Below are 12,113 nucleotides of genomic sequence, written 5' to 3' on the forward strand. Positions count from 1 at the left end.
AAAAAAAATGATAAAAGGCATTAAAAACAGGATTGCAAACGTATTAGATTTTAAAGAGGCAAATAATTAAAAACAGACAGAATGAAAAACTCACAGAATTAAAAAGAGTGCAGCAAAATCCTCTAGACTAGAGCAATTTACCCAAATGTTCTCTGGAATAAAACTGTTTTACACACCTTTCTATGTGAAGCAAGTAAAGACAGCCATTCCAAAGGAAAAAGTCAGTGGTTAGGGAAATCTGGATCCGTTTCTCTGCTCATCTGTGAACCTCATTCAGGAACTCTGGCCTTGTCTCTCAGAGCCTAACATACTTCACAGGACTGCCATGAGGATAAAATGGACAACCATATATGCTGCCCTGGCTCAGAGGAAGGCAAGGGAGCCACATCACAGACGAACAATACATTAAGGTTTTTTTTCCACTGGCTGAGTTAAATTCTCCTTTTGCATCGCAGCGGCACCTCTGGTGAAGTTTAACCATGCTTATCTGTGGCCGTTTTGTCATCCCACCGCCTCTGGAGGGCTGAGATAAACTTCATTAATTGTTCTGTTTCCCAGAAGAGCAAAGGCTGAGAAATTGAGAAAGAGATGGATGGCAAACTGCGAGGGTGGGGTGCAAAATGGAATCAGGCATTTAACTCGGAAGCTGGCTTTGGTATATCTGCTCCCCCTTGCTAGTCTAGGAACTCTTGCCAGAAGAGACTGGTTGCCGGGGGGGGGGGGGGGGAACAGCCTGGTCTGTGATGTTCCCTTTTGCTTGCAAGTGAGGAATAGGATGTGACCATGGTTCTGGCTCTCAGGCTGACACAGCGGAGGTGGGTCTGTTCAAACCAATATCCATTTATTAGCAAAGACATAAGGGTAGATGCAATTGCTGTCAGAAAATGGGAGTTCAGGCAGTCTACAATTCCAGCTAACAAACTAACCATCAGGGATTCCACCCCCTGAGACTGAACTATAAAACTCAAATATCAGAGAGGGGAACAGTCTGTTCCATTGTATTCTATGCAATAAATACACTACAGGTCTGCCCTTACGTCTTCAGTGGAATTGCAGGCTGTGTAGATGGCAGCCAATGATGATTTCACAGCACAGAGCTAAAAAAATATCAGAGGCTGAAACGTTGCAGAAAAAGCTGCTGTTAAAGGCACAATTGCAGCAGGTAGTTAATTGGCAGTTCTAAAAACAAGCGCAATGGTAGAGTTCTTTAGTTCTGAGTGTTAACCTTAACCATTTAAGCATTCATTCAGCCTTAGGCCCATCGCTGTCTCCAACTTTCGTTCCCAATCTGTAAATTGCGAATAATACGGGTTTGCTTTGCAGTGTTGTTTTGTAGGGCAAAGAAGAAAAGATGTTTAAGGTCTTTGCAAATTAAAAAAAGCTGCGTTGGTAAATAGGGTCACCACCTTAATTTTCTGGCCAGACTTCTTTGCCCTCAAAGGAGCAGTGGTGGGAGCAAAGACGCATCTGGTGAGTTTTAGCTAGGAGTCTGCCAGCTGAATTTCTACCTGTCACCCATTTGTTAAATGAACAGGCAACCCTGTCACGAAAAAAGTAGCTATATTAACATTGACCCTCCCAGCCTAGTCTTCTGCTAAGATTTCCATTAGGCTCTTCCCATGAGCAGCCAGATTTAATTTTGACTCCACCCATAAACTGGCAGATTAAATTAAGCTCTGCCCATGATACCTAGATTAGGAGTTTCCTAGCCATGCAGATTCCTTCAAGTTACCCTCTTGCCTACCCACTTCTCTCTTGACTTTCCCCATAACCAGTGGTGGGATCCAAAAATTTTAGTAACAGGTTCCCATGGTGGTGGGATTCAAACTGTGGCATAGCGCCAGTGGGGCTGGGCGGGGCACGATGGGGGCGTAGCCAGGCATTCTGGGGGTAGGGCATTCCTGGGCGGGGCTGGGCAAGGACGCAGCCGCTGCGCCGGTCCTTGGGTGGGAAACGAATGCATTCAGGCACAGGCTGCCATGCACGCCAGTGCACCTCCTGCTAGACTGCTTCAAGTTCTGCGCGCTACTGCTGAGAGGAGGGGCATAACTGAGGCAAAAATCACATGGCAAAATCACGAATTAGTAACCTACTCTCAGGAACCTGTGAGAACCTGCTTGGTCCCACCTCTGCCCATAACCCACCAATGTTCTGCCTTCCTAATCTGATCTTGGGCTACCCTAATATTTTTTTTCAAATCAGAAATTACCAAGCAGGACAAGCTACTAGCCTGATGCCTTTGTGCTTGCAACACATCACGAACCAGCCCAGATTTTTTTTTTTTTGGCTTCCCGTCACAACATTCGGAATAAGCAGATGTAACATTTCCTGATTGGCATAATTTTCCCCCCAATTACGCTATTTGGAGTTTCTGTAATGAGCGGCTTTGAGCACAGACGCGTCGGCCTCTGATTGATTGCACCGTCTGCCTGAGATGATAAGAAGTTTTGGCACGGCTGCAAGGCTTGGGGTAAGTATGCCTGTGTGAATTTCAAACTTCTGGTTGGTGTTACTTTGGCGTCACCTCTATTGCAGTGCCCCACATTATCCGCATGGGGAAAAGCTTATTGGGCTGACATTTGTGAGAAACCTTCAGACCACACACGTGACTGTTCTATCATACATTAGCAGTCGGGCTAGGATGAAATTGCTACTGGTAGAATTAGCATAACAAGCTGCTTGAAACAGTCAGTCCATTGGTACAGCCTGCCTAGTATTGCCTGTTCTGAGTGGAAACAGTTCAGAGGCTCAGAAAGGTCTTTCCCAGTGCCTTCTAACTGGGGGTACTAGGGATTGAACCTGGGATCTTCAGCAAGCAAAGCTAGGGCTCGGACGTTATTTGTCTGGCTATTTGCAGCCCAGTATATCCCCAATGTGGATCCAAGATCAGTTCATGTTGTTGCTCTCCCTGCCACCATTTTATCCTCATAGCAATAACCTTCTGGAGGTTACACTGAGATAGTGTGACTGGCCCAAGCAACAGCATAGCTAGAGGGGGCATAAGGGCTGGAGCCTTGGGCACCTTTTACTGGGGAACACTGCAGGGCCACTCCGACTCCCCAACTGCACCCTGGTCCAGAACTCTTTGTGGAGTTCCGGATAGGGGTGCAGTTGAACACTGGCAAGGAGGGCTTGTCCTGCCCCCAACCTCCATGTGGCGATTGGGCGTAGCAAGGGCTGCATTTTAGAGCTCAATCCAAACCTTGCTGAGACCAGGATCAGACTGAGCATGGGTGCTGTTGAGCTGTATCTTTATACTGTTGGCTCCGCCCCTCAAGCTGCACCAATTCAAACCTGGGTCTTCTAGGTCCTAATCCAACACACTAACCACTACACCAGCATGACTCAGTACTCTGGTCATCTGTTAGGGCTCATTTTGATCTGAATGGCAAAGGCTTACAAGCAGATATATTCTCAAGTAGGCACCTGAGAACACAGTTTTCAGTAACACTACACTGGTAGCCTGCTATCCTACATTGCTCCGATGTGGATTTTTGTACGTGCACGCTACAAAACGCACGAAAGGAGGACATGATCAAACAGGGACCGCGAGAGCCAAGGTGGAGCAATTCCAGACAAAACCAAAAGCAGTCAAAGCGCTCTGGTGCAGACTCATCCCTTCCCTAGGGGCTCCGCAGAGAAGGATTGAAAACATAATCCCATATTATAATATAACCGCTGAAGTAAGACTTCTTCTACAAGGCACTTTAGTAATTCTCAGTTTGTCCCCTAGGCTTTTAGTGGCCTTTGTGGGTCCCTTCCGAATCATTTCCAGTTTGTCTGGCAGGGCTGCTGTCTCTATCTCGGCTGGTGTGTTACCTGCCACGGCCCCAGTTCCATTGTTCTGCCTCCACGTGGGGTGTCCCCTTTTGTGCACCCCCCACCAATTGTCGGGGGGGGGGGCTAGAGTTCAGAGTCCAAATTGATGGTGATTTGCTGCAGAGGAGGAAATTGGAGACGGCTGGCCAGCCAGCAGTTTTCAGCTGCTTGGTCAATTAAGAGCTTCACAGGAAAAAAGAGCTCCGCAGCCGAGCAAACATCCCTGCCATTATAGCCCCGGCAAGATTAATTTTCCAGGAAGTTCTGGTGGAGAGGCAGACAAATTGGAGCTCTTAGCTTCGGCAGCAGCGTGAAACGGCAACAACTGCTGCTTCCAGGTTAAAAAAAAAATTACAATATCTGAACTCACGCTGCTGGAGGAAATAAAAGTGATTTTTTCTTTTTTTTTTCTGGTCATGCTACCCTTCAGTGAGATATGTCTGTTGTTGTAGCTCATCTTCCCTGCTGCAGAAAGATACATGATCCTCAAGCAACACCATGTCTCCGCTGTCTTCAAAAAAGTGTTCTGATACAATTGGGGCTACGGCCTCCTCCCTTTCCTGTTGACGTTGCTTAGAAAGCCTTCTCCTGTGGCATTTGTTAGTGCATACCCAGTGGTGGGATCCAAAAATTTTAATAACAGGTTCTGATGGTGGTGGGATTCAAACAGTGGTGCCGCCGCACACACGCACCTGCAGTCCCTATTGGGCAGGGAGGTTGCTTTAGTAGCCCCTTCTCGGCACTCAGAAAAAATTAGTAACCACTTCTAGAGAAGTGGTGAGAACTGGTTGGATCCCACCTCTGTGTATACCCTCAAGCAGTGGTAGGATTCAAATAATTTAAGAACCAGTTCCGGTGGTGGGATTCAAATAATTTAACAACTGTATTGTCGAAGGCTTTCACGGCCGGAATCACTTGGGTGCTGTGTGGTTTCCGGGCTGTATGGCCGTGTTCTAGCAGCATTCTCTCCTGACATTTCGCCTGCATCTGTGGCTGGCATCTTCAGAGGATCCTCTGAAACGTCAGGAGAGAATGCTGCTAGAACGCGGCCATACAGCCGGGAAACCACACAGCACCCAAATTTAACAACTGTTTGCAAGCATCTGCCGAAGTGGTGCGAACCGGCTGAATCCCACCACTGCCCTCAAGGCATTTAAAGTGTACACCTAAATAATATAATTGGGGCAGCCAGCAGAGCATTAATCAGAGGCATGTGCTCCAGCAGTCCCTATTTACCTGGGATGATCTCTGCTTTTTTATCTTACCTGTCTTTGGCAAACCTCTGTTCCAGTTTGGTCCTGATTTCTGGCTTTTGGGGATGCCTTGTTAAAATGTGGTTCATGCTCCTTTCTAGTTCTTCAGGCCTCAATACCCTTTCAAACATCCCTAAAAGTTAAATCTGTGCTCGGGAAATGGACACATCTCACCTCTAGCACACATCTATGTGAATGCAGGTGCATGAATGCTGAGATGCTACATTGTGTGTAGCCTAGCTTTTCACATACTGTAGATGAAGAAAAATATTTTGCACTGTGATAGCATACTGTCCAGCAGCAGTGTGTTTTTAACATACTTTTAACAAAAACAAAAAATGTACGGTCTTTTAAATCCATGGAAGAAACTGTTGCAGAGTTTTTAAATAAATCATGCAGAAGGCAGTGTAGAGCGTTCATATTTGGCCAATGGTTAGACAGTGATTTTTGCCACAAGGACTCTGGTATTCCTATTCTCTCCTGAGAAATGTTGGAGAGGGGGCTGCCTTGGCCAGGGGGCTTTCTCCAGTTTTCTCCTCTACTATAAACCACCAATAATTTGAGCTCTGCTGTGGTTCCTGAGGAAGTACCTGTTACTAACACGGTGAATGCACCTCTCTATTTTTGTACCTGTGCTGAGCACCTGACATGGCAGCCCTTAGGCACTTGGGTCTGACACAGAGGCGGAGCACTCACACAGATGCGCGGGGTCACATGTGCCTGGGCGCATGCCAGCTGGTCACTTGGGGAGGAAGAAGTGTCCCCCACCCCCCATGCGGCACTACCTTGCTGGGGGGGGGGGCTACTGCAGGCCGAGGGGCAGCCCAGCCAGTCTGCTTCTTCAGCCAGCGGAGTGTCCACTTGCCAAAGGAGCAGCCTGTCTGGGCCGCTGCTGGGTGCCCCTCGGCCCGCAGCAGGCTCCCCCTGGCAAGGTAAGTGGCCGGGGGGAGGGCGCCTGGAGAAGTTGTTGCTCCAGGCGCCATTTCTCCTCTTACGCCTCTGGTCCAACAGGCTTACCTCTGTGAACCTGAGTTGCTTCTTCAGCCAGAACAGGTGCTACTATGTGGGGAGGTCCAAATCAGTAGCCAAACTGAGACTGGAAGGAGAAACATTAATCTTTCATGTTCAGCTCACCAGCTCTCTGACTTTAATGCCCAATTTTTCTTTCTTAAGGTCTAGCTCCCGCAGAGACCCTGCCTGTCAGAGCAGGCAATACTGAGCTAGAGGATCAGATTCCGTATGAGGCACTTACTGGGATACTACTCTGACAGCCTTATACCAAGTCAGACCATTGGTTACTGAGGTCAGTCATGTCTACTCTGACAGGCAGACTTTCAAGAGTTTCAGGCAGAGGTTTTCCACAACACCTACGGCCCAATCCTTTTCATTGGCAACAGTGTGGATCAAACCTGGAACTTTCTGCATATGGAGTACATGTTTTGCCACTGCCCTGATGTATAAATGCAGTGCTTCTAAGTAGGCCAATGGGCTGCAATTGGCTACAAGTCCTGCAGGCCAGGGATGGTGCAACCTAAACCTTCCTAGAGGATGTTGCCTTCCTGCAAAGTTCTAATGGGTATCTGCTGATTTTAGTGAAGGAAAAATGGTGACAATTGTGGGATAGCAGTTAAGGAAGAACAGAAGGCACTCCTGCCCTTTAGGGGACCTTTGAGTCAAAGCTAGGTTGTGAACTGGCTGACTGTAGTCAGTAGGTTAATGGGGCTGTGAGATGCCGTTTGCATGTTGCAGGTGAATGGCAGTCCTCTGCTGTTATCTATTCCTAAGGTCACTGAACTTTGGTGGAGATGGCGTTCCTCTTGTTGTAATGTTGTCACTTGTCCTGTGAGATGCAAGTACGCTTTAGACATACTCAGAGGGAGGCTGCTGAGCAGAATTATCTTATTTCAACCAAGGTTGAGAATAGGCAAGGTAGTGCAAATTCTAACTGTACTAACAAATTCTAACTACTAACAGTAGTGCAAATTCTGGGTATGCTCCTCAAAACTCCCTCCTGAGGTTTTAGGATGACCGGATGCCTAATTCCTCCCATCAATTGTGCCTCCCCTGTCCTGATCTCAACCCTCTATGGAAGTGGCACTGGCCATCGCAGCAGCATTGTAGTTATTCAGACTATTTTATAACCCTGCTTTACAGCCATGCAAATCACTCAGGAGATCCGTTGGTTCTCTCCCCGCCCTCCCCCGACCTTTTTCGACTTAATCTCTTCAGGCTTTTTTGTCCTTTCTACGATTACAGCTGGATTAATAAACTGCACGAAAAGCACAGCGCACTGAGCGCAGTGCTGTGCAAATGTCACGTCCCGGTTTGATCTCTGTTTTAAATCCCCCCCCCCGCCCCCCACCGCTTGCTTTCTGCACTTGCTCAGAAACACTGCAGAGCACACCTTTTTGGAACTCCGGCATGCAATGAAGCCCGAGTCGGCCCCCCACCCGCCTGATGTCAGCGCCGGGGGGCGTCTCTGGGCCGGCCAAATATAGCCATGCTGCCGCCCGGCCTCTCCTGCGGCGCCGGAGCCGCAGTCAATGAGGAGCCGCGATGCTCGACGGAGGGTGGGCGGGGCCTCGCTTCGGCTCCTCCCCCTCCTCTTGCAGCGCCACTGGCGGGAGCCGCCTGCAGGCAGCGGCGCTCGCAGCCTGGCCGGGGCCGTGTGGGCATGGGCGGCTCGGCGCGGCGCCGGGGGAGATGAGCCTGGGAGCCCCCCACCATGGGCACGGCCGTCTCCAAGCGCCGCGCCCTTCGGAACGAGGCGGTGGCGTCGGTGGCGGCCAAAGTCAGGTGAATCGCGGGCAGGGGGCGAGATCTGGGCGGGGGGCGGCGGCGCAGGAGGAGCTGTGCGTAAATGGGGAGGCTGCTGGCCGGTCTCCCTCTGCACGCAACCTCTCCCCCCAACCCACGCGCCGTGGGCGAGGGCGCGTGGGCGGGGGGGGGGGAGAGGTTGCATGCAGACCGGAGGGGGCGAGTGTGCAAAAGCGAGTGTGCGTGTGCAAGAGTGGGTGTTCGGATCGTGCAGAAAAGAACACAGAGGGAAGGAGGGGTGGTGGCGCTCAGTGGGGTGGGGGGCTCAGGTGACTGTCTGGAGTTCGCGGAGGGGAGCGAAAGGGTCGTTATTCACGGAGGGGGGCGGTGCGAGGGCGACCTGACCCGGGCGTGTGTGTAACGAAGGACAGTGTGCTTCTGCGTTCTGTGCACGGAAGCGGTGTAGTGGTGCACCTCTGGGTACCAGATGCTGGGAACAAAGGACAAGGGGGGGGGGGACTGTTGCCTTCACGCTTTGCACGTGCGTTTTCTGGAGGCATCTGCCCGCCCGCTGCTAGTAACGGAGCGCAGGACTGGCTGTACCTTGGGGTTGGTATAGCAGAGGTGGCACAAGTCCCTGCAAGGAAGAGCACGCACAGCCACAGCCAGGCTCCGTCGTGGAGGGATGGACGGACCAGCCTTTTCTTGTGCCTTCATCCGGCGGGAGAAACTCTTGAATCGTTGCAGCGAGGGACCCAGCTTCCACTCTCTCTCTCTCTGCTGGGGTAGGGGTGGGGTGGGGGTCAGAGGGGAAGCCAAACATGTCCCATATGCCAAGTCTAGCACAGTGTCCTCCCAGCAGTGTGGAGCCCATTCCCAGAACATTGTGTCTTCCCAATTTGAGCCTGGATTCGGGGTGGATGCTGCCGTTGCCACCCTCTCGGCTCTCCCACTGTGCCGGGGAGTTGTGCATGCCGCTCTGTATTTTTAGTCCAGCTATCGCTTGGATCTGTGTCGAAATAGCGTCTGACGTGAGGTGTGAGGCGGCAGGCACGCTGCCGGCCAGGGACCTTTGTTGGCCGTGTCCCAAAGAGCCCCTGGCAGCTCCTGTGAACTTCCAGCTCCGGGAATGCAGCACAGGGCTGCGGGCGAGCGAAGTGCGCAGTCATGACACTGCCTAGGCAGAGGGCGGCCGCTGCTTTGGCTCCTGGCTCTTGGGATCTCCTCTGCCGGTCTTCTACAACGCACCTGCAAGGAGACTTCATCACATTCACCTACAAAAGGCGCCCTGGGTAGATGTGTGTGTGGGAGGGGAGGTGGTAGGGTCTCTCCATCACTGCTGCGTTCTGCGCTTTCTTAGCACATGCTGCGTTGTATGCACCTTCTGCCACTGTTGTTCAGCCAAGCCAAAGGTATGGAGAAAGCTTAGCAAATCTGCAGGCGAAACGAAATGATAAAAAATAAAATTGCAAGCTCTGCGGAGGATGGTTTAGAAATATAAACGTGACCTTTAGGAGGATTGACACCATCAGAAATAAAACTCATCCTGTACAAACGCAGCCTGCTTAAGTTTGTGTTGCTTTATTTTAACGAAAGCTACGAATGGGTGAAAGGATGAAGCGCAGGTTTTGGCGGAAGGTACCCGGAACGCTGTCGGAACGGCAAGGATGCTGTTTGGAGTGTTCACTGTTTGGAGTGTTCACTTTGGCTCAAGTCATGTGTTCCAAAGACATGTTCTGGAGCTCCATGCCTACCAGTTGCACATGGGCGCAATTCAGAGCGGGAATGCAAGACCACAGGCAGAGGTTGTCTGTCCTGAAATGGCCCTGCAGAGGTGCCGTCTGCCCCACTGTGGGAGTTTGTGTGTAGCTATTAGTACATGTAACATGATTAGCAGGGAGAATGGTTTTTCTTTCCTTTAAAAAAAATAGGTTGCGTTTCTACAGGAATCTTATGTCAATTCCAGAGGGGTAGATGTGTTACAGTGCTGACTGAAGCAGAGTTATACCTTTCCAAACCGAGTGAATTTAAAAGGGTGCACTGCTGCTTAGGATCGCACTGTTAGTCAGTTGGAGCCAGAAGAATAAAGAGTCTTTTGGCACCTTAAGGGCTAATTAATTTGTTATGGTAAAAGCTTGCATGAGTCAGAGCTCACTTTATTACATGCATGATGCAGGAGTCCTGTAACGGTAGGGTGTTGGGCAAGATGGCCCTTGAGTCGGCGTGATGCTCAGATGCTTTTTTAAAAAAAACACGGAATTGTAAGATCTTCTGTTGATCACAAACAGATGTAATCTCTCCCACTGTAAAAGCAAAACTCTCTCGTTTGTCCGTGCAGTGCAGGTCTCTGACGGCACTGGTTTTCATCACGCATGAGAGCATAGGATTCTCCTGTTTAAAAATCTAGCTCCACAAGATTCTAGCTCTCAGGCTTGAAAACATGTGGAAGGTACTTGGTGAAATCTCAAAGACCGCAGAGCAATTCTGACAAAATCAGCATACGACATACCAGATTTCCAGCATCTGGATGGCAAATAGGAGAGCCGTAACTCAGTGGTGGAGCAAAGCTTTTTCATTCAGAAAGGCCTTGGTTGAAATCCCAAGCACCTTTTAGTTCAAGGCTCTTCAGGTGTTGATGGAAACCTTTATTTCTCTCCCTGAGACCCTGGAGAGTTCTTGCCCACCGAAGGAGTTAGCAGGACTGCCTGTGCGTAAGGCACCTTGCAATATCCGGTGTTGACTTTTCATGGCGCAGAATTCGACTTGCCTCGGTGCAACGTTAGGGCATATTTATTTTAGCACAAGGTCTATTCTGAGTTTGACTGTCACAGCATTGTGCAAAATTGGGAAAAGTAAATGCGCACCCCTATGATGAGAGGAGTTGGGGAGCAAAGAGCTGCGTAGATGTGTTTGTGTCGTGAAGCAGCATGAGTGCAGAACCCTCTTGCTGGTAAATGGATTACTATGGTTGTTTCCTCTTTTAGGTGTGGGCAGCGCTGAAATTATGCAGGTGGTCATACCATAAGTGTGTGTGTCTTTCAGTAGGGCCAGTACCATGCTCAGTAGAGTCCTCACCATCTTCCAAGAAACTGCTCCAATGATTTTTCATTGCAGCTATCCCCTGCCTGCCCAAACAAAGCAAACCACGAGCTGGGAGGGTGTTTTTTGTCTGTCTGTTTCTTTGGCCAGATTTGCCCATCCTGCGAAACACTTAGGATTGGGGTGCTGTGTGGTTTCCAGGCTGTATGGCCGTGTTCTAGCAGCATTCTCTCCTGATGTTTTGCCTGCATCTGTGGCTGGCATCTTCAGAGGATCATCCTCAGGAGAGAATGCTGTTAGAACACGTACAGCCCGGAAGCCACACAGCACTCCAATGATTCCGGCCGTGAAAGCCTTCGACAATACTCATAGGATTCACTCTGTGATGAGTGACCATACACATGGATTTATCACTTAATGACTGTGAATGAACTGTTGCAAATCCAAAGTTACCCAATCTTGGACAGAGCTGTCCCAGGGCTGGTTTGTGCACACATGATTCAAGGTGACAACTTGCTGCTGTAATGGGCCAGAAACCACAGAAAAAATGTTCGTGACACATTAGTACACCAGCTGTCTGCTGTCAAATAATTTTTAAAAGCAGAGGAACCAAAAGAGGGAATACAGGTGGGACCCATTGCCAGTTGCTGAGCGGTCAAGTCGTGTTTGTGCACATGTGAACAGGGCATTAAAGGTTTGAGAAATATAAGAGAGGGAGTTGGAATCAAGATTAACCCCCTGCAAGCTACGTATTGCCCCAAACTACCTGAAGCCCCAGGAAGACTTTAACACGCCCACAGTATATAGAACTATGGCTGCTTTGATAATCTATGACGTTTAAAGATGGAACGTGCTTTGCGGTTCAGTCGGCCTCGCTGCAGACCCGAGAGGTGGGTTGCTGTTATCCCTCTTGTATAGAAGGAGAAACTGAGGATGTATTGCTGGAGTTCTGTGATGGGAACTCCAGACACAAAATTTGATCTGTAAAAATCTGTTGTGGGGGCAGAATCAGGATTGCGCATGTATCACTAGGATCAAGTCGCTTCCAATTCATCCTGACCCTATGAATCAGTGTCCTCCAAAATGTCCTATTCTTAACCACCTTGCTGAGGGTTGTGGCTTGTCTTATAGAGTCAATCCATCTCATTTTGGGTCTTCCTCTTAAAACCCAGAGGGGGACCCTTTCCTAGTGTAGCAATAGCACAGGAGTGTTGTGTGTGTGTGTGTGTGTGGGGGGGTCCATTT

General features: G+C 49.6%; 1 protein-coding gene across 11 annotated transcripts in view; it reads left to right on the forward strand.

Annotated features, from left to right (window-relative positions):
• Positions 1 to 7,689: 7,689 nt before the first annotated feature.
• NSMF (NMDA receptor synaptonuclear signaling and neuronal migration factor) overlaps positions 7,690 to 12,113 on the forward strand; it is a 53,563-nt gene continuing 49,139 nt past the window's right edge. For 10 of the 11 annotated variants that reach the window (XM_048512297.1, XM_048512302.1, XM_048512298.1 and 7 more), the window contains exon 1: positions 7,690 to 7,868. In XM_048512297.1, the coding sequence (XP_048368254.1) occupies positions 7,798 to 7,868 (71 nt within the window). In that variant the 5' untranslated portion in view covers positions 7,690 to 7,797. The remainder of the gene's footprint in view (positions 7,869 to 12,113) is intronic. The other variant, XM_048512306.1, reaches the window with a different exon arrangement.

The sequence above is a fragment of the Sphaerodactylus townsendi genome, linkage group LG12 (assembly GCF_021028975.2).
Source record: "Sphaerodactylus townsendi isolate TG3544 linkage group LG12, MPM_Stown_v2.3, whole genome shotgun sequence".
NCBI lineage: Eukaryota > Metazoa > Chordata > Lepidosauria > Squamata > Sphaerodactylidae > Sphaerodactylus > Sphaerodactylus townsendi.